General features: G+C 43.5%; 1 protein-coding gene across 8 annotated transcripts in view; it reads right to left on the bottom strand.

Moving 5' to 3' along the window:
• Nucleotides 1–23051, bottom strand: part of robo2 (roundabout, axon guidance receptor, homolog 2 (Drosophila)) — a 171052-nt gene extending 148001 nt beyond the window's left edge. For 4 of the 8 annotated variants that reach the window (XM_030743919.1, XM_030743918.1, XM_030743921.1 and 1 more), the window contains exons 1-2: nucleotides 22335–23048; nucleotides 9198–9524 (exon numbers count right to left, since the gene is read on the bottom strand). In XM_030743919.1, the coding sequence (XP_030599779.1) occupies nucleotides 9198–9524; nucleotides 22335–22389 (382 nt within the window). In that variant the 5' untranslated portion in view covers nucleotides 22390–23048. Of the gene's footprint in view, nucleotides 1–9197; nucleotides 9525–22334 lie in introns of all 8 variants that reach the window. The other 4 variants (XM_030743915.1, XM_030743917.1, XM_030743916.1 and 1 more) reach the window with 3 other exon arrangements.
• Between the last annotated feature and the right edge of the window lie 4685 nt (nucleotides 23052–27736).

Below are 27736 nucleotides of genomic sequence, written 5' to 3'. Positions count from 1 at the left end.
TGTCAGAATTGGGATTCATGTGTCTGTTCCACACAAACACCACAGGGACCTTCAAAAGAAAGATGGCAGCACAGCTAACATGTAAATTTCACAGTTAATGCCTGGGCATGGCTTATGTTGGCCAATTAAGCTGTTCTTTTCAGCTCCATTACAACGCTGTGTCTTGGGGTTCATTTTTCCCTTACTGTGCCATTTAGGGCTCAAATGGGCAAACGCTGATTGTGCCAGTTGGACGACAAAGAGGGAATTTGGAGTCTGTTACAGTGTGTGGGCACAGGCATGAGTGCGCTAGTGCATATGTGCCTTTACAAACCTTGCCTTGTGTATGAGAAACGTCTATGTGCCATTGTGCCTGTGTGCCTTTGTGTGTGGAGGTCTAATTTGTGCATGAAACAGGAGAACCTTAATGGCTTCTAAAGATTGGTGGAGTCAAATGAGCGCACTCATCAGTTAGACACACCCCCCTTGGTGATCACTTAGTGTCATTAGATTTCATTTCCTGTGGAATAAGAGGATCTTGGTAGATCCCAGACAAATCCCTGCAATAATAGCTACACTTCAGATGATTCACTGCCTTCATTTCTGCCTCTCTGGGTGGTGAGTAACGTTGCGTGTGGCATTATTAAGTTTAGACTATTACACTAACAAGATTCATTGAAATACACACCAACAATATGACATGAATATCATCTATTTTCCATATTTTTTTTTTTTTTTAACCAAACCAGAAAGCAAAGACAAAAAGACGACCAACCACACAACCATCTGCACACACACAGACACACACAGTGAAACAGAGACAGTTTCGGCACCTGCATTTTCACTAATAGCTTTGCCCTGTACAGTGTAGAGCACAAGGGCCAGCAGCAAGAGGCACTGCGATAAGATTCTGCTTAGCATTTGAATGGGGAGTTCTGATTTCTATTCAGCTGGCCTTTGGCCATGCTAGTACTGAAGTGGTCTGGGCAAGTCTGTCTGGTGACTGGTCTCCACTGTGCCAGCAAATATGCAGGCTCATATCTGGCAATGTGCAAATGTCTGTCAGTGTCCCGGTCTGTCTGTCTGTCTATCCGTTTGGCTGGATCAGTGTCTGGCCGGTTAATAATCAGCCTGGCTAGCTGCTAATCATCCTCCCAGCTGCAGAAGCAGGTGGCCACACATGCCACAGCTCCCAGTCTCATTCGCCATGTGATGTCATCCCACTGCACCTGGTCATACTGCATTACATATAAATGAGGTAGCTAGTTTTCCTCTGTGAAACCATGTGTCTGTCCCTGAAGCCCCAAATCTTTGCCATTTGTTTCTTAGTGGAGTTGATGGGCAGCTTACTGCAGCGCACTGGTGGTGAGTGAACGAACAACACTGAATCTCTGTGCATCCTCTGCACTCTGGCCAAGCCTGGGAATGATCCCAGAGCAGTCTAACAGGCACAGGCAACAGTTAGGACACACTCCACATCAAAATGGGAAGCTATTAGCTCTGCAACACACAAGGTCACCTTCAACACACACACAACAGCTATGTAACTTCCTTTGCTGACACGCCCAATGGATGGAGCAGCACAATCATGTAGGGGGCCAAGCTGCAAAGTGGAAAGGAACCACAGCTGTTTTAGAAAGTACTCTTAAACATTTGATCTTGTCTCCGCTCACTTTTGAAAGTGACTAAAATACTTACAGTATCAGTTTCAAACAGCAGGAAAGGAAATGAGCGAGGGAGGGAGTGGAAAAAGGGAAAGATAGCACAGAGGGAAGGAAAGGGAAGGAAAGAGATGGAGACAGCAGAGACTGGATGATTAGGTTTCACCTCTGGTCTGCAGCTGTTGAGGGCTCTAGGTGTCCCTTACAGCAAACGTAATCGGAGTGAAACACATTATCTGTCTACGCCATGGAGAAAGAAAAAAAAAAAAAAAATCACAGTCATAACACATCCAGACCCTCAGTTACTCCAGCATGATCCAGGGGCAAACAAACCTCGGTAACGGTTCACTACAAGGAGCTGCGAAAAAGAACAAATAACTGCATAAAAATACAAATTAATAATGAATGATCTTCCAGTGGTGACTGTTTTTTTTTGTTTTCTCCTCAAAACCACAAGGTTGGCAAAGTAATATATGGTGAATGTTGTGCTTCTTACAGTCAGTTTGCAGTCTGTGCCCCATGTTCTCGCCTCCTCCCTTCCGCTCGTGTCCTTCTTTCTCTCACAGTTCAGTTAAGAATGTAATGACGCTGAACTGCTGCATCTCCTAAGTTCCCCAAGGGATACTTTAAGGAGGGAATGTCCTTAATGTTTGAACAACTAGAAAAACAGTCACAAAAGCCATTTACCTTAGGCATTTTGGAGTTTGCTTATGCACTTGTGTAAATGTATGTGTGTACGTGTGTGTGCACAACAGTATTTAACCGGACATATCCGTCAGAGCACCGGTGTGCAGCGTGACAGTCGTAACCCAAAATAAACAGGCTGAAATGTGGGCCTGGCTGAGTCCTGACCCTTTCACAAGATCAATCTCCAGCAGCATTGTGCGCCCTGCAGTGTTGGGTGAAGGCATGCATGCATATGAATAAATGTGTTTTTTAAGGGGGTGTATCAAAGTATATGAAATAATGGGCATTTGAACGAGGAACCTCAACAGAGGGTGAATCAATTTCGGCAACATTCGATTGAAACCCACATCAGCTTGTGACTGAACTTCAGCCTTCCAGCCTGTCACCTCCTCCCCGCGCTCGGTATGATGGATTACGATCTCTGGCAGTCTCAGAGGGTCTTAGAGAGAAGGGAAGGTGGGTGGGGGAGGTCAGTTACGACAGGGACACATTCATCGGAAGGGAGCGCTGGGTTAAGGAATTATGGTATGACAGAGATCTGGGGTGGATAGGAGAGGGCAAAGGGGCTTTCAGGGGTCAGAGGATCCAATCCCGGCTGGACTCAATGGCAAGCCACCCTCAAAACGCAATAGTCTACAGGGATTTAACTCAGGGTCACATTTTTGATTAATATTATTATCACTCACTTGTCCTTTCGCCCACTTGCCAGCAAACAGAGTGGTATCACACATATTAATCTAAATCTGGTAAATGGCACACCTGTGCAACAAATTAAAATAGACTCAGAGTTGGAAACCTCATGTGTTAGATTATTGACAAACAGAGGCTGAAGACCAGATTAATAGAGTGATAAGAGTTTATTATGGAAGATATTCTGATGCTCATCATAATAAATTTGCACAAATAAATCTGAACCATCACTTCAATCAAAGACCGGCACACTAAAACAGGCAGGACCTTCTCACTCTGTCTGTTTTAAAGATAATCAATAATCAGCCTGCAGACACATTTCAATAATTTATAGCTCAGTGTACACCTCAAACTGCCTGATGAGAATAAAAGTAGTTTATATTTATATAATATACACATCTGAAAGTGCTCACTTTCTACAATGCTGTCAGATTTGTAAAAATTTATAGACTTTATGTTAATGCAAAGACTTTTTTTTTTTTCCTGGTGAGTGAGCATCCGTGTAGCGAAGCATGGGTGATGAGAGAGACGCGGTGGTGGAGGAAGCACGGAGAACGAGGCAAAACACAGGCAGGCAGGAGAGACAAAGCAATAGACCTGCATTGTCAGAGTGGAGAGGCCATCAATAAAATTGTCACTATGAAGGGAGAAATGGGGAGAGCGCGAAGGAGCGAGTGTGCGATATATAAAAGAAACAACTAAACCTGGTGCCACTGGTGCTTCATCTTGCCGGCCACTAATGGGCGTGAGTAGCGGCTGGTTCAGCACTCTTAGCTTGATGGCTCACTCCTTCAGTGACGGGTCGTGGCGTCCATGACAGAGCGCCACACATTTACTTAATCCAGTTTGTACACTCAAAGGCAACATAATAGTATAAGCAGAAAGGTGAAGTTTGAAAGAAAAGGAGACACAAAGACTGATAATAGGCTGGGAAAGAAGGTCAAAGGTCATCCCAAACTTGGATCTAAGTCCTCCATCTCTTTGCTACTTGCTCACCACATTTTCCATCTTTGTCTGCCGCCGTTGCCACATCTCTACATTACTGTTGTTGTGATTCAGCCGCAGAGTGCTACAATGTATGTGCGCAGTATTTCCCTTCTAGAGCAATGCTGTCGCTTCATCTAAAGGTAACACGGGCAATCTATTTCCCTAGGTGGAGTCGGGGAGGTCAGAGCTGGGACACGAGGCCCGCTGAGGAAAGCAAAAGTGCAGTCTCAGGATGAGTGTGTGCGCGTGCGTGTGTGTGTGCTAGTTTGTGTATGTGTGAGACAGTGACTGTGGTAGTGACCGCAATGTATTCCTATGATTTATCTCCCTGTGAGACTTTCCAAATTTCTGTTCCATTTCTGCAGGCCGGCCTCTTTCCAAGCATGGCACAGGAGTTAGGTATTGATGGGAACTTCTCATTTACTGTGGCCATCTGTGACTGATAAAGGTGAAACAATCAAGCTGCACGATGCTGTATGTGGCTGAAAAACACTATACGCGTGCATTTGAATGTGTGTGTGTGTGAGAACATCACGTGAGTAAACCTCCGATAGAAAGGAGCGTCGCTCTACAGAGGTCAGCAAACTCCAGCTGCATAGGCAGTGCTGACACATTTAATCAGGGACTTTTTCCTCTCTAACACTTTATCAGGAGAAGATGTGTTTCACACGCTCTCCATCTCTCTTATCGTAGGACAACATTCCCACTTTTTCCTGCATCTAAGTTTTTAGCTTTTCTCCCGTCACATCTCTGCTTCTTTCAGCCCAGAAAACGGTCACCTCCAGCATGAAACACCCCCCTTGGTATCAAAATGCAATAAGCTAGAAAAAATTTTAGTGATGTAAGCAGCAGAATTATGTTTATTTTATTCATGTGAGCAACTGATCTTTTATTTATTAAGTTAGTTATTGAGAAATCATACCAACTGTTTGAGATGGACCCCGAATTCTGTGTTTCACACGTCTGAGAACAGACACGTCGAGATGCGCGGGATAAACAAAACACTTAGAAATTACACTTACAAATGAGAGTTTCTGAGACTGTGTTGTATTTCCTAACTATAGCATGCATCATTAATGCGCTGTAATGGTTGCGCTGTTGCTGTTTTCTTCATTACCCTTCATTATTTCTCAAGGACTCCCACACAGATTAAACCTCAGTCTACCGGGGTTTATACAAGCATGAGGGCAGGTGTTTGTGAACACGTGTGTAAGTGCGTGAGTGTCTGTTGTTTGCGTGCACTTGTCACCCCGTTTTCTCATTTCTGAACTGGAATAATGAGTCCAGATGAGCTCAGCAGTGCAGCTCATCCTGACTCCCCACCTGGCTTGCTCCTTTTGGCCCGTCCCTTTATTAGCTTCCCCTCATGCTGGACACAACAGCAACAGCTTGGTAACCCTCCTCCTCTCTTCAACGCTCGCACCTTTCCCAACTCAATTTTCCTGCTAATTACCTTGTTGTACGAGTACCAACTGCTACCTAACGATTCACTTAATTGCAGAAGTGGTACATTAGATGATATCAAAGGACCTTTTTAAAAGTCATCCAATCCCATTCCAAGCGGCATTTAGAACCAGCCCAAGACATCTGTTTCATTTCAGTGTCATTTGCATTTTTAAAGGTTAAAACTGAACAAAGCTGCAAAGGTATATATCTAAAACTCTTGATGTTTTTCTCTTCATTTATATATGGTGCCGCTCCCTTGATGATTACACACAGTTAATACACAAGTAGATGTGTCGGAGGGCCACATCACACTTGGCACTCAATTAAAAGTGATGCTGTTTCCTATATGTGCTAGTTTCAGGTGGATGTGTAGTATGTGTCATTCACCTGATGGGTTAGGGCTAATTAACATTTTCCTTGGGATCCTATTGCCCCAGGTGTGCCTTGTCACGCTTACATATACACAGAGACTCGCAGTGCTAGCAATTTATTCGGCAGCGGTTGCTGCAGCTTGCATTTCTGACACAGGCTTCACAATGATTTATGAACCTGCTCATTGACCTAGTTTATCCTGAAAAGAGAAAAGGGGCACATTCTCTTATATGCAGTGTATCCCATATTGCTGGCCTGGAGTCAGTTTTGAAGAGGAGTAAGATTACAAGGCAGGCTGCTTCGATACCCTCTAGGCAACACATTTACAAGTTCTCTTATCTTCTGAAGTACAGGACAGTGAACAACAGCCATAATGAAATCGCTCCTCAAATGCAGCAGAGTGATGTCTGGGCATTATCCTTACACTCTGCACATGCACCACGGAGCTAGATAACACAAGGAAGCTCATAGAGTTCATGTTCTTGTCCGTCAATTTGTGCTCAACATCCAACGCTTAAAGGAAGCAAGGTTGTAGACCCAGGTCCAGCAAAGGCACAAGTCCTCCTGCCCAGTCTGGCCCACATTAATAATGCAGTGGCACCTCTTGGAGCCCCCCCCTCCCCTCACTCCACATTTCCTCCTCTAAAAGAGAGAGTGGTGAGTCCTGCCCAGCTTGATGTCCAGCATGCAGCAGCGCCACTCTGCTCAGTGGACACAGAGTTCAATCTGTTTCAGAACTGCAATTCAATTATCTCACCAGGGTCCTGTTCAACCACTCGTGAATGGAAGGGGGGCAAAGGTGCGTTCAATACAATGGAGGGGGAGATCGAGGCAGAGGCAGAGGGTGGGGGAGGTTGGGGGGGTTACAAGACATATCATAAACACAAATCCAGTTCAACATGGACATAGATTTAAATGCTGCTTTTTTTCTTGTGAGATTAGCTTTGGCTTTACAATCACTAGACGGATGTCAGGACCTGATAAAGCTAATCACTGCTGTAAAGCGAATGCAGAGGGATTTAGCACACCGCCCCCTTCTGCCCCCGCAGCCCCCTGAAGAGCTGGCTGAGAAAGAAAACTGAGAAAGCCCAGGGCCCAAAACAGACCAGGCATGGAGAGCGCCACAAAATGCCCCCCCCCCCTTCTTTGGGATATATGGCAGTCGTATCTTTGAACATGATAATTTGATCATTAATCACATTTAAAAGTCCAACACTAGTATATATTTAAAATAAAGGGAAAGAGATGGTGCACCCAAACCATGATAAAACTACTATGGCAAACAATGCTGGAGTGCACTGTTTCTGATCATAAGCCAGATATTCGATTAGCTCAGATAGCAACGCTGCCATTCAGCTTCAGGAAAATCCCGAGGATCAACTATCATTAAAATTGAAACAAATAATTCATGTCTCAATATAACACACTACCTGAATATTTAAACATCCCTTCCTTCTCCTCACCTTTTCCATTTTCTGCAACATGCCTCTGAGGGCTTTGATCTCCTAGTATTAAAATAATTCATATCAAAATGACCCTACTTTAACAAAAAGTCACATTTGTGCACCATCACACTGCAATCAAGTAATACAGTAACCAGCTCTGTTCAGCATCTTTGTCAGGCCTCCACTGCTGTCATTCTCAAACTGCTTGGTCTCTATGCGGTCAGTAGGTCAATATGCGGTCACCATAATGAACAATTAAAAGTAAGACTCGGCTTTAGTTTAGAGTGAGTCTGCTGCCCTTAAGGTTGCAGTTGCATTTTTGCCAAAAAATGGCCCCTGCTGAGTGTATAAACCAGAGTCCAGTAAGAAGTCTTATTAAGGGTGGCGTTCACTGTCATTTGAATGCAGTTCCAAAGAGTAAAGACCTGTAAAAATGTACAAAAATGCACACCTCTGTTAACTTTGCGGCCTGAGCCTCTGCACTGAACCTCACTCTCAAACCTAGTATCACTGCTAACACTCATCAGATGTGTGTTCATATTTCTTCACCTAGCCATCCCCTCCTCTCCTGCCCTCCTAACCTCTCACCCCTCACCTTTAAGCCATTCAAGCAGTGAATGCCTCTATTCAACCCCCTCTACTCCTCAGCCCGTATTACATGAGAACCTGAGAGAGAGAGCGAGAGAGGGGATACTGAGGAAGAAAGGTTAAGAAACCGTGTTAGAAGGGAAAAATAAAATAATCTAGAGGGTTCATCAATTTTTCATGAATTTTCATTTAGAGGGGGAGAGGCCTCTTACAGCAATCGATAGATCAAGCTGCTGTCACACAGTTAGCACCTGGGGGCCACTGGGAGACCCTCGGGAAGCAGGGCAGTGGATCAGAAGTGGAGACCAACCCCCCTCCATTCCCATTTCCTAAGGATCAAAAACTAACTGTGAATTTTACTGTCATCACCTCAGAAACACAGTAACTGATACTTAATTACAGGGAGGATGCTCTATTTTCTCTCTTTTGTCTAAAAACCTGTTTGCTTGTTTTATGTTAGCAAAGGAGCCGAGCTCAACATTTTGAAAGACTGCTGATAAAAGTTACATGTAATATAGCTGTCACTGTTTAAAGTTTATCACTTTCATGATAAGAGATTGATCCTCTTCTACAGCATAAGGACAGGGGGGCTTTCCAATCCACCTTATGGGCATTTTGAGGTGCCTGGGAGTGGCTGCATAGGAAGCCCATCCTGAGACCGCTGGGGGGTAGGCTCATCTTCAAAGGTAATTCGACCCGCAGCTCAGGTTATGCCTGTCACCATTCCCCAACAGAGTCCAGACGGCCTGCGCTAAATGTCCATCACAAGCTGTGCTTGTCATTCGAACCCCACTCACCTGTGAGAGAGCCATGTCAGCCATGCCGTCATGTTCCCCTCATAAAGTCTCACAGCAGCAACTCAAAGGCACACACACAACTTTAATATAAATCTCTCGGCCTGAGAATGGATCAAATTTATCAGGTACGTGGCTGAAAAAAAAAAACTCTAAACCTCCCACCAATATTTCACACTGTGAGGTCACAATGGGGCTTAAATGGCTCTAGTAGACCAGCAGGAAATTAGTATTGTTTGCAAACGGAGAACACTGAAAGAAAAATGAAATTAACTAAAAATAGTGCCATTATAGCTGCCTCAAGGAAAATGTTGATTGTTTACTTTAATACCTACAGGAGAGACTATGTTTTTTTTTTTTTCATTAGGAAAAACATTTATTTTGAACATGTTAAATGCAAATCCAGTCTTTCCAGCATTTGGAAGCAGCGAGATCAAGACTTCTCTTTATCCACAGTAGCTATATCAATTATAATATATGAGCAGAATCATTTTTAAAAGGCAGCAGAGAGGAGAAGTGAAGCAAAAGGAGACAGGGCCTTGACTTACATGCTACTTCCAAAGATGCATTGCGGCTCACAGCTTCTCCCAGGTAGTTCCGGGCCACGCAGACGTAGGCTCCCTCATCCGGTTTGCTCCGTCGTCCATGAACGATGCGAAGGAAGAAAAGCGAGCCGCTGGGCAGCAGCATGCGGTGGGAACGTGGGTCATCTTTGTCTGTTTCCACCCGCTCTCCATCCTTGTACCACTCCACCGTTGGGGTTGGCCGCCCCTCTGCTTTACAGTTGAGAGTGGCGGGCTCCCCTTTGGATACAATCAGGTCAGAGGGGTGCTCCACAATCCGGGGCGGGGAGTCCTCCTGGCGCAGACGGGATCCTGAAAGAGAAAAAGGAACGACTGAATGAATCACAGAGAAATACCATAAAGTCCTTAAAGCCTGTTACTGTGATTTTTTAAAAATTATATAAGCTTTGTTAATTCAATTACCTCTTTCATAACAAACCGAAAAATTGTGGCAAGGTTTTGAATTAATAAGCACAACTAATAGCAACGAGATAAATAAATAAGTAGCTTAGAAAGACTTCTGTCCACAGAATGTGACGTGGCTGTGACGCAGTCTCAATTTTATCAGTTAAAAACTAGAAGAAAAACATTTATTGACTACTTTTAATCTTGAAGAAGAAAAATATATAAAGTGGCAGCACAGTGAGGCAGTGATTAGCACTGCTGCCTCCCTGCAACAGTGCCCTGGGTTTGAATCCACTGGCCGGCGGAGGCCTGCATGCTCTCCCTATGCCCACGTGTGCTCTCCCTTTTCCTTCCAGAGTCCAAAGAAACACATGCTATCTTAACTGGTGATTCTGCACTCTTCATAAGTGTGAATGTCAGCATGAATAGCTTTGATTGACTGGAGACCTGTCAAAAATGAACTCTGCCTCCTACCCCTGATAGCTGGGATAGACTCCAGTGCCCCTGTAAACCTGAATTGGATAAGCGGATAAGAAAATTGATGGATAAATATATTTAAGTGTTAAGAATCCCATAAAACCAAACAAATAGTAACCACAGAAGCAAAAACTCTGGCAATATACTTTAAAATAACCAGACCCATCAGCGATGGAGAGATCCTCCCGCCATGAATGAAAATACAAAATAAATTTAGAAGATAACATTACAGCCCCATTTTATTATGTATATAATATACAGTATAGAATTTAGAAACGCGGCTTCTTTTCACTAAACAACAAGTGAAGTCATAAAACTACAATTCCACTTAAAGACAACGCAAAATAAAAGTCGGGGGGAAAAAAACAGCAGCCCCCCTGCTAATCTGGCTACATATATCTGCATTTAACCCCAAAACCTACACTCACATCACACACACACACACACAACCAGGTGGCCAAAAGCAGTTCTGTTCACTTGCTATTTGCACAGATAGCAGCTGCAAGTGGACGGATATCTCTGACCAATATTTATGTGACCAAGTGTTGAGATGGAGGCATGTTATAAACACCTATCAAACCTTTTAATAACCATTTCAGGTGAGTCAAAAAGCTGCTATCTGCTCTTCTCCGTCCATGCAAGGGCTTGCGAGTAATGGAACCCATGGGTGAGGCATACAGTTAGCTTACATTAGAACTACACACAGAGACCCAAATTATTCTGTTTATCTGCCTTGTACATTTGGTTTTCAGCAAAAGTCAGGAAAACTGGGAGTTCACTGTGCAAAAGTAGGCATGTGATGTGAATATGAATGTTGGGGTCCAGACTAATGTCAAATGCTAATCCCCTGTGGCTGAAAACCTTGGCCCGCTCCTTTTCATTAGAGCTTGCAGTGGGTAAGCTTGTGGAGCCTGGCAGTTAAGATAATGCTCCCGGAGTCAGAGTGCTGTGTGTGTGTCTGTGACCAGGTCTTAGCCATGGAGATAAGAGGCTGTCGGCCACACAAACACACACACACACACGCATTTATATCACAGAGGCCATGGGAACCATGCAACAATCAAATAGTTTGATCCAGCATCAAACAGTCAAAGACTCAGCAAAGGGAATGAGGAATGAGGCACAGTTTCCAAACAACCCTTTTTCTTTTGAACCATTCGATACCTCATCAATAACTCCACTTCAGTCGGCAGCCAAATGTTAACCACTCATTGTTGCCTTAAGTCGAGAGCTCAGCTCTTTGTCTTAAAATGAGCTCTTGCAGGTGTGCACGTGAGTGAGCTGAGTTGATGATGGTGCCCTTCCCTGGGGGCAGTACAGCGGGGTAATGGAACGATGCCTGCTGTACAGAAGTGCAGTATACCACACAGGCCTTTGTGCTTATGTAAGGGCTAATTTCAACATGGGATGCAGGCAAAACAGCAGTGGTTCCAACTCTTTGTTTGGCTGGGTTTGCACATGTCCCACTACCCATTACACTTGAATCTCCCCAGGGAAACCAGGACAAGCTGTACCCAGGTCTTTTCTGCTCATGAGTCAACGGGCAAAGGGACAAGTCCTGGTAGAAAAACGCCGCTGGTCAGCACAAAATGCACCTCAAAGACTGTGGTGGATGTGTGCGCACATGTATACACATACACACAGATTTACTCTGGAAATGTGCACTAGTCCACCAAGTGTCAGGAATCAGGCATCAGACAAGAGCATATTGACCCCTGAACAGGAGGCAGTCTGTTCTCTCTTCTTCCTAATTTGGGCTAATTCCCTCCATTTCCCTGTCATTGATTAGTGATCAGGCCTGGTGTCTTGTGCTAACTGGGTCCACAGACAAGGATCTGTAGTAGAGGGGCTGGTGATATTCTGTCCCCAGAGTCCATGATCTAATCTCATTACTGAAGAGGTATATTTGGGGTTTGAAACAAAAACCCAAAGTATGGTGCTTGCACTTATTCATCCAATCTTTTTGACCAATAGTAGGCAACAGTAACATTACCAGCAGCCAATTTTCTTGTCAGAGAGAGGGCAGAGAGCAAGTTCGTACTCTGGGAATAAGTGACTTAATAGATTAAGCAGTAATTAACACTGTGACATTGATAAATGGAGGGCAAGATAAAGGACAGATACGTAGACCCCCTTCTCCCTCAGATCCAGTGTCGAACGCACATTTATTCTTATCTCATTGGCGCATCTGCTTCCCCAATAATCCACAAACCTCGCGGTGGCTTTCCACTGAGGCCAACGGGCATGCACTAAACTGCAGTGACTCCATTCGATTTCTATCAGTCTAATTTCTTTGAATCCAATTTGTATTCCAATCTACTGCCTTCTAATCACTTAAACCTTGAGTCTCCATCTGGTCTCCTCTTTCCTGTGGAAATGAACACAGCAGATGCCTCTACAATTGTCCTTTCACTGCCAAAAAAGCTAAGCTGGGTGCACAGAAGGCAAGATGTGACTGGTCAGTGTCCTTCCTGACTGGAGAGAGTCAGGTGTAGAGGTTAAAAGCGCATCCATATGCTGCAGAATACGGTTTAAAAGAGACCCATTAATCTCAGTACTGGATAACCTCAACATGTGCAAACAAAAATATTTGCACAAGCTTAAGTGTGTGTGTCTTTTACAGCCCTCGTGCGGCTTCCATGAACTCGTGATGTCCCTTAAACGTGTACTGTCCAGAAATATTAAATTAAAAAAACTTCATATATATTCCCACTGCTGAGCCATCAGACCAAGCTCCTCACAGGAGTGAAAGTCAATTTTCAGCTTCCTATTGGGCCCCTTTTCCCACTCTCTTTACGGTAAATGGGCTTTCTGTTGCCCTTTTAATGCGATCATTGGTGCTGTGCAATCAAGTGCTCTCTGAGCTGAGGCGAGTGCACTTCACTGGGTCTCAGGGCACACGCTCCAATCAAAATGCTGTGTTTCCCCCTGTCTGCAATAATACCACCATTACTTTTCACCACTGCTGTGCAGTCATCCACTTTTGGAGAAAAGTAGGAACCGCAGAACAAACAAACAAGCACACAGACAGGGAATGAAATCAGAGAGGGATTACTGAACCAGAAGCTGATTCTTTTCTGCCTTTTTTCTTCCCGTCTACTTATGTCAGCTTCACTGAAATGGATGCAATTTCGCTGTGCTGTTATCCAAGAAATGTGCAGCATTTGAGCACATTTTCTCCCGCTATAATGTTACAAACAATATATGGCATTAGCATTAAAATGTAGCTGAAAAACATTTGCGTTAAACAGACTAAAATAGGTAACATTTATCATTTAAATCCAAGATAAAACAGCTTAACCAATACTCATTGTCCTGCATTACCACTGACCACACACACACACATACAACTGGCCTTTTCTGTTATCTTTGTAACATATTTATTCATGTGTGCAACAGAAGGTCAGGCCTTTGATGATCTTTTTGTAATTATTTTTATTAGCTCCCAGGAGAAATTCTCACCCACCAACCAAATCAATACACACACCAGTCTCAGGAAGAGCACTGAAGGAAGGGCTCCCCAAAGAGATATTAATTATTCCACCAACAGATGCGTGCTGATCAGAGGTAACCAATGGCAACCTCAGACCAAGGCAAAAAAAAAGTTTGAGTCGCCAAGGCTCCGTAAAACATCAGACAGGAAAAACCAAGGTCCAGGCCAGGATGCAGTAATATTATAATGCAGACAGTGAAATGGCGAAATAGATATTTCGGGCAGAAAGTGCTGAAACCCAGCGAACTGAGTGAATATAAAATTGTACCAAAAAAAATATGAAAACCTCAAAGAATTTTCAAAGGGAATGAATTATGCATTAGATCCATGTTGTCCAATCTGAAATACACTCTCCCTGTGCCTCCCACTCTCCCAGCTCTCTCCACTTCTCCTCAACCTCCCACTCCATCTCCTTCCCTCTGTGCATCTCCACCTTTACCTCCCCATATCGCTCTGTCCATTTCACTTGCTCCCTGTCCTGTTACATGCTGTCCTCACTGTGAGGGTGACTGAGTCATATCCGTCATGTCATCAAAGGGGAAATGTGATAGAGCAGCAGGGGGAAACTAGGGATGGTGAAAGACTGATGTTACCGGCCCGCCACGCCTCAGCACTGGCCTGCCGTGACACTTCCAAGCGGCTCGTTCCGCACCCGAAATTCATCTTCTTTACGCCAAGCTGTCAGTGGCGTCACAGCGCATGAGCGCCAGCATACTCCAATACCAGACAAACAGCTCATCTCAGTGAGGTGTCACTGGAGACATCCTGCTGTATCTGCTGGAGTCCAGCACAGTCCGGCGCATCCGGCCAGTCACTCGATACACCAGAATCCTCAAAGTGAAGACGCGGAGAGTGAAATGAAGGGTGTTCACAGGTGCAGAGCAGATTCCTCCACTTCATCTTCTGTTTCAAGAGAGGGAGGGGGTTCAACTAGGTAGCTGGCTAGCCCGCTCACATGATGGGGTTTGTTCCACCTCAGTGCTCAGCATACTGCTCCTCTCTTCTCCTGCTAAGATCCATACTTTGAAAGCAAACACAGGGGTAATTCTATGAGCTGCTCTCAACCTCTCAATGCATCCATGCTTGCCTCTAACAAATATCAGATAGAATTCCACTCCGAGTGTATTTCAAGCGGTGTCGAGGTGGGGTCAAATTGACTTTGCATCCGTTTATTTACTCTCTCTCCCTCATGCAGATGGAATATATAAATAGATAACTGTGGGAAACAGAATATCTGATTTTGCTGCAAAGGGCTGATTCACGTAGCTCGCTTTCAAGGAGTTTCAATCTTGTTTTTTTTCCCCCCTCATTCTTACTCTTCACCCTACTGCCAGTAGCCATGCACAGAAAAGGTGATGCCAGCTCTTTTTTCAGCACTCACCTTGTCTCAAAAGAGCTGTGATCGCTGATTTACAACAAGACACTACAGGAGGAAGAGGAGGATAACGTGAGAACAGTTAAGACTGCTTTACTGTAAAGGGAAAAGTGTTGACAAGAGTGCCGCTTCCTCTCTTTATGTGGGCTGATTAGTACAAGGAGTATAGCACCAGCTCTGTGGGGCTGTCAGGCCACTGGTAGGGATACTAAACTGTGTGATGCAGATTAAATGATTTCCGATTCCTCGGCCAGTGAAGCGTGTAGCTCACTGCGCCACCCCACCTTTTTCAACCCTCTTTTTTTTCCCTGCAGATCCTTTTGAAGAGCCTCTGCTCCACCATTTGATTGTCTGCCTTTGCTGTGCACCATGACAGTAACCTTGATATTAAAGTTGTGTGCTTGGAAACTCGATGATTTCAATACCCGACAAGTAATAAACATTTTAGAGGTGACATTTTATGATCCACAGTCTCTGCTTCCTGTTCCAGTACTACAGAGAAGCCCTACAGTTAAGGTAATGTCCACTTACTTCAGCCATGTAGTGATCACCGGTACTAAGCTTTTGTAGTAGAGCCCAATTATCTGTGCTCATTTTAATCTCTGCAGATGTTCTATAAATTAGATTTAAAAAGTGTTTCTATCCTTGTATCCGTATATTGGTGTGTGCAGAGTGCGTATTGTAAACACAGCTGGCTATAAATCACTTTCAAATGTTAACAGAAATAAAAGAACAAAAAAAAATTTTTTTTTTTTTAATGCCGAGGGAGATGGAGAAGCTTTTTGGTTGTCCATGACACACTGTTGAGAGGTGACTGGATAATTGGAGGTGTGCAGTAGGTGGACTGACTAATCCAAAACAGACTTATTTAGCCGCCCACGGTTAGGTGGGGAGCTACTGACACACATACCTCACAGAATAATATAAGCTATTCAAATGACTGAAACCTCATTAATTTAGCTTAAAATCCAGTGCAGCTTTCCAGGAGAAAACAAAAAGAGATTAAAACAGAGAGTTCAAAACCCGACATGTGATGCAATCAGAAACCGTATCTCTCTTTCACTCAGCCGAGTCCTGCAGGAGGAGCGTATCTGTGTCACGCGCAGACATCAGGTAGATAAACGACTGACCTGGACAACACGAGCAAAAACAATCTGTCAAACTTCATAATGATATTTCACAATCCAGGGGTCAACCTCAAAATCTTTCTATAGGATTTATTAACCCAGTTATAAAACAACAAAACGAAAAACTCCATATAGCTACATTGTTATCATGAGGAATAAGAGTTATAACCACAACATCCAACTGACAGACTCAGAGCATTGGCTCTTAGAATTCACTTTTTTTTTTTTTTTTTTTAAAGGTGCAGCCAAGAAAGTCAACACAAGATTTATTAAATTTTTATACCGTGAGACATCCAGTGTGGTCTTGCTTTGGGATACAGGGTCAAGGGTGCCAGCAATAAGTGTAAGAGGACTCAGTTTATTGAGGCCCGTGTATCCACGCTCACACAAAACAAGACTTTGATGGTTATTAATAGTGTTCCCAAAACACATTTATCCACACACACCTACAACAGTTCATAATTCTGCAGCTGGCTCTGTGCTGCAGAGCCTCTCAATGACAAATGCCTGTGAGCAGCTATGCAGAAAAAAAATAAATAAATCACCACCATCCTGGAAGTGAAAGTGGAGAGTTCAAATGTTCAAGGATGTGATTAGGGCTTTTGTCCTGCTCACCGAAATGGTTGTGACACTTGGCTGATGCCACGTTCCACACTGAAACTTCCACCACGAAGCCAGTCTCACCAGGAGTCATTACATACAGTAAATCAACTCGCCCCGGGTCATGGTGACTTGGTCTGCAAAGCAGTGGGGTGCCATTTTTTTCCCCTTTTCCCAGCAAGGACACAACAAGAACAGATTCCTGCAGCACTGAGCACAGAGTGCATTTTTCATTTGTGCATCAATGTGATCACCCCCCAAAAGTCTTATACTGAGAAGGTAGTGAAATCCAGTCACCTTGGTCATTTTTAGCTACTGAAATGATACTAAAGTTAATTTAGGACATTTTAAGAAACAAACAAACAAACCCTCAGCAATAAATAGCTTTCACAAGATGGGCCAGGTACCCAGTTATAGCTGATCTGAAATAATTGACATACTAGGAAATGTCGGTCTGTTTACATGAAGCCAGGCTGCTCAGAAATCCTCAAAGTTATAGCTTCTACTCTGAAACACTGCTCTAACTAGGTGATGGTATATATTTTGGAGTCTATGTATTTTAAAAGGGTTTTATTCTCTAGTTAGCTGCAGGTAAGAAAAGGTTTCTAAGCCGGCACGGTTGGGTGATCCACAGACCGAGCAGGAGATGAAGACGGTGGAACGAGACACTCTGAGCGGCGTTACAGCCGTGCTGGACCACTGCTGCGCGTGATGGATGTGCGCTTGAGTGTCGTACTCTGGCTGTCCATCTTCACACATCTCACACTGTGAGACAGCTCATGCATTTTTATCACCAGACCTGACCTCATCTTTAAGACACTGGTGAGATACTGGCTCAGGTACAACTGTCACCCAAACTCGTGACAATGAAGAACAAGAGGGTATGTTACTGAGTGAAAACACAGAGAGGAAAAAACACTAAGGAATTTTATATCTGATCAGGGCTAAAAATGCACTGTGAGTGCACACGTCCACTAAAATATGATGTGAACTATAACAGCATGTGCCAAATACTTTATTTCTATAACTTGTAATTGTGCACACATTCTTCTTACTTTATCCTCCTGCAATCACTTTATGTTTGCCAGGATAGATTTGTATGCTCTGTGAGTTTGCAGTGCACGTAAACTGTGTTTGTGTGTGTGTAGGGAGGCTTTATCCTATGAGCACGGATTATACAGTTCTATGTACTTCTGTGAGTCGTTCAACCTTGACATCCCTTCCTCCTATCAGAAGGCTGCTGAGAGACAGCCAAACAGAGGGCAGGGTGAGGGCAACGGGACACAGAGTACAGTAAATAGATGCTTCCTCAAACACAACATTTCAGCACAGCTTGCAACATGAAAACACAGATAAGACAAACACTCAGACAGCGCTAAGGCTTCTGCTGTGCTCAGTCCTCACTTCATGTCGTTTTGGCGTGCTCTTACGATAATTACGTTTTGCGTGAGAGGATTGCTCAACACATCCGCAGCGTAACCGAGTAATACGTCCTGCAGTACATGGGTTGCAACCGATGGCTGAATATTCACTGAGAGCTCATCAATTAAGCGTCCGGGATTAAATAACGGCACCTTTATTTTCTGTTGTCCTCCTCAAAACTTTTAATCCGCTGTTTGGGAAACAAAGACGAGGACGGAACAGACTGAGGATTATATCTGTGCTCTGGGGGCCCAGGCACGTAAGCACAGGTGTGTATTCTATAAGTACAGGTGTGTGAGACAGGTGAAGGCCCTCAGCACTTGCTTTACCTGCTTTAGTCAGCATGCTCAATTCATCATATCACTCCTCCCCCCACCCCGACCCCAACCTGCACACACTCCCACTATTTACTCCTATCACAGGTGTACAACGAATACCCTCATTGTTTGAATTCCACCCTCACTGACACCGCCGCTGACGGGATACCAATGACAGCATGTGTGTACGTGAGATCCAGGCAGAAGCACAAGGCTTGGGAAGTTTGGAAATATATATTGTGTGAGGAAAGATACTAGCTGCCTGCCTAATAGCGTTAAACCTCTACATGGCCCTGCTGTAATCTCTCAGTTATTTTGTCTTTTCCTCTGTGCAATTCTGTTCTGTAAATGTCAGGGGTATGCTTGACTGGAGCTTAATAAAGCGGAGGTAAAACAGGGAAAAGTGGCATTACCTTCCCTCCATTTTGCTGGTCTTACAGAAAAACCAACCATGTGCATTGTCTGATGCTGACATTTTCTCTCCCACATCTGCGCTATGAAAACGTAAAGACACTACCCATTGTGAGTCAAGAATTTAAAACGGCTGTGACCCCTCTTATATCTGAGCGATCATAGGGCAGCATTCTTGTGACTTAAATGAATTATGGGGAGCTCAAAGTTTACTCTCCCGTGTCTCGAACGTGTGAAGTGATGGCTGTTGAAACGTGAGCCACAGAGTAGCCAGACTTGGAGATGATATGCCAACATTATCGGTCAAGTAACACTTATCGGTTAGACGGCACAAAAGGACCTGGGAGCTGATTTTCCTCGGACAAGTGCTCACTGCATCCTATTTCTTTGTTCCCTATTCAGTCGCTTTGTATCATCATCTCCAGCTTCAGTCTTATTGTCTTAACTCATTTTTGATGTTAATCAGAGAATAAACAGTCGCGCTCCTTGGCGCAGAGCGAGGCGACTTCCTTGACAGTGATGAGACTACTGCAGACAGTGGAGAGGACTTTCCTGTACATCTCAGATGAAGGTTCATCATTACAGCAACCCCATTCCAGCAAATGAACCACCATTACAATAAACACTACCTAAACACTGCCAGCTCAAGCAGAACAATCACATTTGGGGCAGATATCGCAGCGGCTCTTACACAATGACCTCAGCCTGCCTCATCATTCACATAGACTATTTTAATCTGGGCTTACTTTCCATTATAGGCCAGCACTTTAAACCTCTCTCATTTAATCATAACCATCAACAGAGCTGTTAGTTTGCAGTGTCCTTTGGTAATAAAGCATCAGCCTTGCAATTTATCTTTAAAAGGTTGTATTGTTAAACAACTCTTCTCTCAGTTTTTAGATTTGATTGCACTTATTCTGCCTCTCCCCTCCTCCTTTTCCATAACACACACGCTCTCCGGGTTTGAGTTTCTCTTGACTCAGCGTTACTGATACCACAACCTGCCGGCGAATCGAGAACTGCACACTATCCACAGCAAAGACCCCCCCCTCCATCAAACCCCAAGTGGCCGTCTCCACAGCCTCCTCGACATATTTAAGCTGTACCATATTTCAGCACCTCTCAGCGGATCACCCAGGATGGATGTGATGTCACCAGCTCCTACATCAGACACAGGAGATCTCAAAATAGCAAAGGGTCAGGAGTGCATGTCCACTATGCAAAGCATGCTCTAATCCAGCTTCAAAAGCAGCCCAGCGGAGTTTATGAGATAACAAAAACAGCTGCAGACTGGTGTATTCCTGGAAGTATGTTCTACTGCAGCGAGCTTGTTTCATAGAAGAAAAAAAAAACTGTTCTAACCCTGTTTTCAGATGCACAGCTGGTCTCAGGTCACTAAATGTCTTCCAGCTCTGGCCAACAACAGCCAACACACATCCCGTTTCTCCACCTATTCCCTCCCAGTATCAATCCTCTCCTGCACACTAGCAGTATTAATCACAGCACACTAAACAGTGACTGATGCCATTCACAAGTCTTGGCTTTGTTGGCTATGCAGCCCAGTGAATACAACTCCAGGCCTTTTTGTCTGCCCAAGTGGACTCTTAGTGGAAGCTCCTCCCTCTCCAAGGACCCCTCAGATTACCTCTTAAAAGGCTGGGTGATGGGTGAGTTCTGCTGGGATGGAGTACGAAAGCAAGGGGGGGGGGGGAGGGTGACAGGCAAATGATTGGGAAGATCCACTGCTCCCTGGGAGATGTGCACCCTCTCCCTCTGTACAGCCTGCAATGCCATCAGCTACTGCTTAGCAACCAGTGGCTGAACAGAGAAAAACACACCAAAAAAGGCAAAAGGGGGGAAAAAAAAAATAATTCTATTCCCAGCAGAAAGGAGACTTGATCTGCAAACTACAGAGAGCATGGGCACTGCACTAAGAAGCTTCAGAACCAAAACTTGCAGCTGTGAGGAACAACAGCGAGGGCTGACAGGCAAAAGAAAAGAAAAAAATTGGGACCTTACAGGCTCTTGCATTCAGGGGCAACAAAAAGCCTGCTTCACAAACAGATACGCTGAGCAAAATAATACAATACAAACATATGTCATCACTCACATGTGATGATATAATGTCCCAGAGTGAGACTAGTCAGGAGCATTCTTTCCTCATTCTTTGATTATGAGCCTTTGATTGTCTGTGCAGGTTTATGTGTGCGAGACGACTGGGGAAAAAAAAAAGGTGTGTCCTTTTCAAAAGTAGCACTAAAATGAAAGCAGACCATGGCATTTGAAGGTAATGCATCTTAATACCGATTATCATTTTGCCAGTCACAGGTTGGACCCATTCCAATCACGATTTCCGTCACCTAAGCTGTCCTATTTTGATGATTGCTGTGAGTCATTACATTAACTCTGCAGCTGACACTGTTTTAATTCCTCTATTAAACCAGTTCTCTTGTAGGCCAGTGAATCCCGAGAAGCTCTGTAATATAAAGATGCTGACTGGGCACTCAGTGGCAGACTGGATCAAGAGGGCAGGGGCTTTTGGCTGCAGAAATTAATCAATCTCATCTGTAATTCACATCATCATCATTAAAGATTAATCAAACAAATGGAAATAATAAACTGTGGCAGTGTTCCAGATTTGGTTTAAGTCAGTTTACACCACAATGCACAGCCACAGCTCTGAAATCCTGAGGCACAGAAACACCATGTAGCGCAGACGCTGAGTATTGTGCTGTCCTAACACATTTAAGAAGCAGGCCAATGAACCTCAACTCTCCAGATCTGAACTAGGCTACTGTCTGCTGTTTTACACAGTACTACTTCCACCTGTACCACACCAAATCCAAAATGTCTGAGTTTTATTTTATTTTCCTTTACCAAAAGTGTCTCGCTCTCTCTCACCTCTGAATTGGAAATACCTGTAGCCACCGTGACAGAACCTGGAAATCATTTCAGTTTCCTCTCACACCGACTCTGTTGCAGTCAGAGGGTCTCAGGGAAATCAGAAGTGTTTCAAAACAAGTTTAATTTTTTTTTCTGCCATATTATGAGCTATGATTCAGTATTTCAGTGTTTCTTCATCTGTTGCACAGAAAGAAATATCTTTACTCTGATTTTAACCTCCTGGGAGGAGCTTTCTGTTGGTGTCAAATGTTTCTTCATTTTATTTATTTATTTTTTATTTGATTTAAACTGATGAAAAAAGGAGAAATTGAAAGATAAGAGTTTATGCAAATTAAATTCAAATCAAAACTCCACAAGCTCACCATGTTAACACCCAAAAAAAAAAAAAAAAAACTGTACTGATGCCGACTTATTTTACTTTTAGAATCGTTGGGAAGTCTTTTACCGACACTGCAAAATAAATGAGAAAGAAAAGTGGCTTAATAAATACCATATGACTGCAGGGTGCTGAAGGCAGGGACTTGTCAGTCCAGAACAGAACATCACAGTATGTTTAAGGAGATTTAAACAACAATACGTTTAGTAACTTACCATCAACTTGAAAATACAGTAGTCCACTAACAAGGATGAACCCTAGCGGACCCATACTAGCATATTAAACATCCACGGCGGGCGCGTAAATCCTCGATTTCACTGCAGGAAAAAATGTGTCCAAAATGATAATCAAGTCTATTCCGTGATTCTAGGAGTTATGGATGGGTCCTATTCACTGACATAAGCCAGTGTTAAGGTCCAGAAACAGAGCGGATCCATTTAAAGTGTAGTTTACTCGGAGCGGCGCGGGATGTAAATATCCAGCAAACCCTGAATCCAAACTCTCGGTCTTTGAATATTATCCCTGCTTGCCCCGGGAGTTCATCTGCAGTCTCTGCTGCTCTTCCGAGATGAACTACTGTACACGCTGTAACGCACGGAGTCTATAAGAAAAGGAATTTAAGTCCACACTGGAAACCACAACGTTTAGGCTCTATACTTCTCCGCAGGTTCTCGAGACGCGTCTATGGCACCTTTCAGATCTTCAGCGATGTCTCCACAGTTGGATAAATGTCTCGGCAGCAAAGCAAACTTCAGCTATCGTGCGTTTCCAAAAAAAAAAGTTGTGTTATTACAGCGGGAACCAGCTCCCGAAAGACCCATGTGCTTAGCGCTGTAAATGTACAGTCATACTACAGTTCAACATCCTCCTCTCTTTCTGCCTTTGGCTTTCAACAGCGCGGCCGCTAGGAGCGCACGGTCTCTGCGCACCCGGCACAGCCCGCAGCCCACCACACTGAAGCGCGACACGCTTGCACAAAACAACGATCGGTTCGCGAAATCAGGTGCGAGACGCGGAGCGAGCAGCCAAGCGGTTTGAAGACGAGGAGAGTTTGGACGTCAGCCCAAGTCTCTCTGAAGTCGTGAAAATCGAGAAGAGCATTTCAAGCAGAGAGGGCAGAATAGAACCATAAAAACCTGTTTACGGTTTACGCAGATCTGAGTGTTTACACATCACGAGTTTAACTTTTTATTCGTTTACAGCCTCAAGTGCAGTCATTGTTCAGCAAACCGCGCTGAATATCGGAGAACAATGTTATCTAAAATCATGCAGATAGTTTAACCATCTTATCTGCTGCAACATTTCCTGATGGGTGCGACTACATCTGCACAGGCGGTGCAGAGGGTTGGAAGAACGGAGACGGGATAAAATAAGAATAAAATTATTTTTAAAATGGAATTCATTATTTCACAACTGCTAATCAATATACCCCATCTTTGAACGCAGGCAAATGACACTTGCCGAGAAATCATAAGCTGAATGGTATGTGGATGTTAATCCATTGAGATACTGAGGCAGAATTGTAAATATGATCTTTGTCAGAAATCAATGACTGATTGACCGAGGCGCTGCCCCAAGATGAAAAGAGAAGCAGCTCCGCATACCAACAAATGAACACACAAATGTCTTTTTAAAAGGGCGGAATATGCAGGCGCACACACAGAATACGGAAAACAAGATGATTACGATCACATTTTTAATCATAGCCAAATCATGATTGAGAACAACACGGAGGACCTGAGATGCGCTGATGCTCAGAGACAGAGGGGAGGCTCGTGTACGTGGTCTGAGCTACTGCGCAGCAGCCTTCTGCATGTTTCCGTACAGGGTTTATTAAGGGGGAGCTATGAACTGTGAGCTCCCCCTACTGGTGTCAACTATGGCTATCGTCTGGTCACTGTACTTTTTTTTTTTTTTTTTTAAATACTGCCCTATGAAGCGGTATGCGACCAGGGGGACAGCATATGCAGACCCAACAGCAGCAGCGTGCCTGATGTAAGAGAACTGGGAGATTGCTCGGATTGTTGTGTTATATTCAGCAGATTCATTAAGATGATTTGAGAAATGCCACACTTAAGGGGCTATTTCAGCAGAGTAATATACAATAAATCTCTGTCAAATCCTTCATGCAGGAAATAACAAAACTAACGTGCTGTATTACTTCCAAAAGTTATGATTACTCTGACAAAATGTTTTCCAAATTTTCTACCAAACTATTATCTTTTTAATTTCCCCAGTCAGTTTGTTTAATTCAAACGGCTTTCATAAGACAAACACTACACACAGCGATAAATAAGCATCTTTGCAAACAAAAGAACAGAGCTTTGGGCACACCAGCGTAAAAAGATGTGAAGTACAATCTAACAAGTTGATTCTTTGTTTTTGCTCTGAATGGACACCACGTTAGCAGCAGTGTGGGCTGAAAGGGTTGGATTTCTCATTTTGTGATTTACATCAAAGTCAGCCATACAACAAAGCCCAACATATGTGCCCTGAAGATGTCTTTGAAAGCCCTGCTCTCCCAGTAAAAAACAATATACAGGCCGAGGCACATGATAGAAAGGCTGCGGCAGAAGGAAACACTTCCAGCGCCTTTAATAATAGCTTTGACTGCACATGGCCCCCTTTTTTCTTCTGTTTGTTTGTTGAGCTGCATGTCGAAGCTTGCCCTGTAAAGGTCTTACGGGGAACTGCGACATGCTGTAAGTTTGCTAGCTGGCTCTCATTGCAGGCAGTGTTGTCAGCTGGCCAGACGCAGCAATTTGTCTTCATATTTTAATATGTTTGTGAGCTGCATGCAAATGCTGTCTTCTCCGTGTGTCTCTCTCTCTAGTGTCCTAGATTCTAGCAGATGTGTGCAGCCACAAACAGACACACAAAGAGCCAAACAGAAATTTATTGTGTCATCAGTGTTGCTGAGGGTTGAAGCCAAATAAAAGAGAGGGAGAGGGAAAAAAGGGGGGACTGGAGAAAGGTAATTTACGAAAAAGAAAAGCCCACTTCAAACATAAACAATGGAGTGTATGGCTTCATTGATGGAAAAGTAAGTAGAGTGTAATTCTCCCCCAAGCCCAGCCTTTTATTCCCCACTCTCAATCACTTTATCTGTAGCAGAAGCAGTGATATTTTGTGGCTTTCTAAATATCAGCTCAAAGTGGATTTATTTTAATTAAACTGGAGGCTGTGTTTACTCAGGACAAGGTATGTTACATAAAAATTAGATTTTTTTGGGGTGGGGTGGGGTGGGGGGCTAAGCAATGGACCGATAACTCATGGACACCAGGATACAAGCTAATGCCTCAATCCACTGATGGAAACACATTACAAAATCTTTCATTAGGGGTTGATTAGTTCTTTCATTTCAAAAACTGAAAGCTTGCAGATGAGCTGCAACCACAAACGAATGAGGCTGACGTCACTGAGGGGAAAGCGAATCAAGAGCGGTGGTTTGAAACGAGTGCATTAACATTACAATATCTTAAAAACATGCAAGTGTTTCTTATTTTCTATAAAGAGAGAAGAAAATACACAAATGCAGATGCTGAGATGAATCATTTGTTTTGACCTGAACTAATCACACTGCAATTGCTGTCATGTTTTTTTGTGCAATTACATGTTTTTAATTAAATCAAAACTAATAATCAATCAGCTAATTACCCATTAATGTCCCCAAAACATCTGCTCATTGATTGGTTCACGGGGGGGAGCCATTGCCCTACATCCATCCTCGTCCACTTCTCAAATGGCACGACAATAACTGGTCAAGTCCACTTTAATGGCAAATTTGAGTACTCAAAATATCAGTTTACAAGTCAGCACAACAAAGAGAACCATCAAAGACGACTGATGTGATCACCATCAAATCTGAAGCGCTCCACCCTTTAATTACTGCATCATGAACTTTCTTCTTGCAAAGAATTGTCCTAAGAGGCTCCGCTTATTCTAAAGCACTGTGAGTGCAGGGTGCTACAGTGTTGCTGTTTTCCAGAGGTGGGAAGTAACGAAGTACAAATACTTCGTTACTGTACTTAAGTAGATTTTTTAGGTATCTGTACTTTACTTGAGTATTTATTTTTCTGAGTACTTTTTACTTTTACTCCCTACATTTTTACACAAGTATCGGTACTTTCTACTTCTTACATTTTCAAAACAGACTCGTTACTTTTTAACACGTCAGGGAGAAGTTTGCGTTTCCGGTCAGTGCGCCGTCAGTCATCAAGCGATCTGAGCCTAAACGGAGGAATATTAACATATAAGAGACAATCGTACTGGCGTATCCTCCATCACCGGCTTATCGGGCACAAAGGGATTAAATACACAAACCCATGTAATTAATGTCTCATTTATAGCGCTATAATCAGGGGTCACAGCGGGCCGGACCGAGTCCGTAAGTTACGCTCGCAGGACATAAACAGCTTAGCTAGCGCTACTGAAGAGGAGCGAGCATGAAGGGAGTAACGTGTGGCAGGTAAATGCAACGTTTTTAAATGCTCAACAAATATCAGCAAACACACAAAGTGTGTGCAGTTTGTCACACAGTGTGTCTGCTAGCTAAAAGAAGAGCTGCTGTATTTCAGGGAGAGCAAAGAGAGAGAAGTTCACTCAGAGATGGAGAAAGAGGACAGGAGAGGAAGAAGAGAGGTTAGATTTAAAGATAAGGACTGGAAAATAAACTGAAGTATGCTGACTTTGTGTTATTCAAAGATTGGATGAAAATACTGCAGTTTAGTACGTAATAAACAGGTTATCTTGTTGTACTGTATTTACAGTATAGCTCTGTGTTGGTGCACTTTGTGTTCATGGTCGGAGTTACAGGTTACATCAGTGCAGCAGAGATGAGTTTGCATCAAAGCTGCTGATACTGAGATTCATTCACTGAATCCAACATTTATGCAGCCTGTATGCTGTCAGTGTAGGGGATGGAGATCAGCTCAGATAGCTGTGAAATACTGGGTTACATCTTTGTGAGTTCAGTTCATCCACACAGAGCAGTAAACCTCAGAGCAGCAGCAGCAGGTCAGCTGATCACAGCCTGCACACCAACATCATTTACTGCAGCTACAATAGAAAGTTGTGATTCTTCTCCCCATGCAGAACCACTACAGCTGATCTTAGTGTTCCTCCAGCTTCTGAATCCCACTGTAACCCCTGAGTATCCTCATGTTGGTGTTTAGGTGGAGGCACAGTCACCCTCTACTATGGAGGACACAGAGAACAGAGCTGTGTTTAAATTCACTTTCACAGTTTGTGATTCAAGCTGAGTACATTCATTAGAATTAAAATTTAGATTGGAATAACATTTGTGTTCTCATGTATTATTTTATATTATTACAATAATATATAATAAGTTTCATTTAGCTTTACACAAAAATAGCAGGTAGAAACGTCCTCCAAAGAGCTACTTTTACTTTCTTACTTTGAGTAAATTTCAGAGCCTGTACTTTTTTACTTTTACTTAAGTAAAGAAGTTGAACCAGTACTTCGACTTTTACCAAAGTATTTTTTAACACAAGTACTTGTACTTCTACTTAAGTACAGAATGTTAGTACTTTTGCCACCTCTGCTGTTTTCTGCAGATAAAAGCATACCTGAGAATCAATTTGGGGGGGGGGGGGGG

The sequence above is a fragment of the Archocentrus centrarchus genome, chromosome 13 (assembly GCF_007364275.1).
Source record: "Archocentrus centrarchus isolate MPI-CPG fArcCen1 chromosome 13, fArcCen1, whole genome shotgun sequence".
NCBI classification, from domain to species: domain Eukaryota; kingdom Metazoa; phylum Chordata; class Actinopteri; order Cichliformes; family Cichlidae; genus Archocentrus; species Archocentrus centrarchus.
The sequence above is the reverse complement of the archived record's forward strand: the minus strand, read 5'-3'. Positions and strand labels throughout refer to the sequence as shown.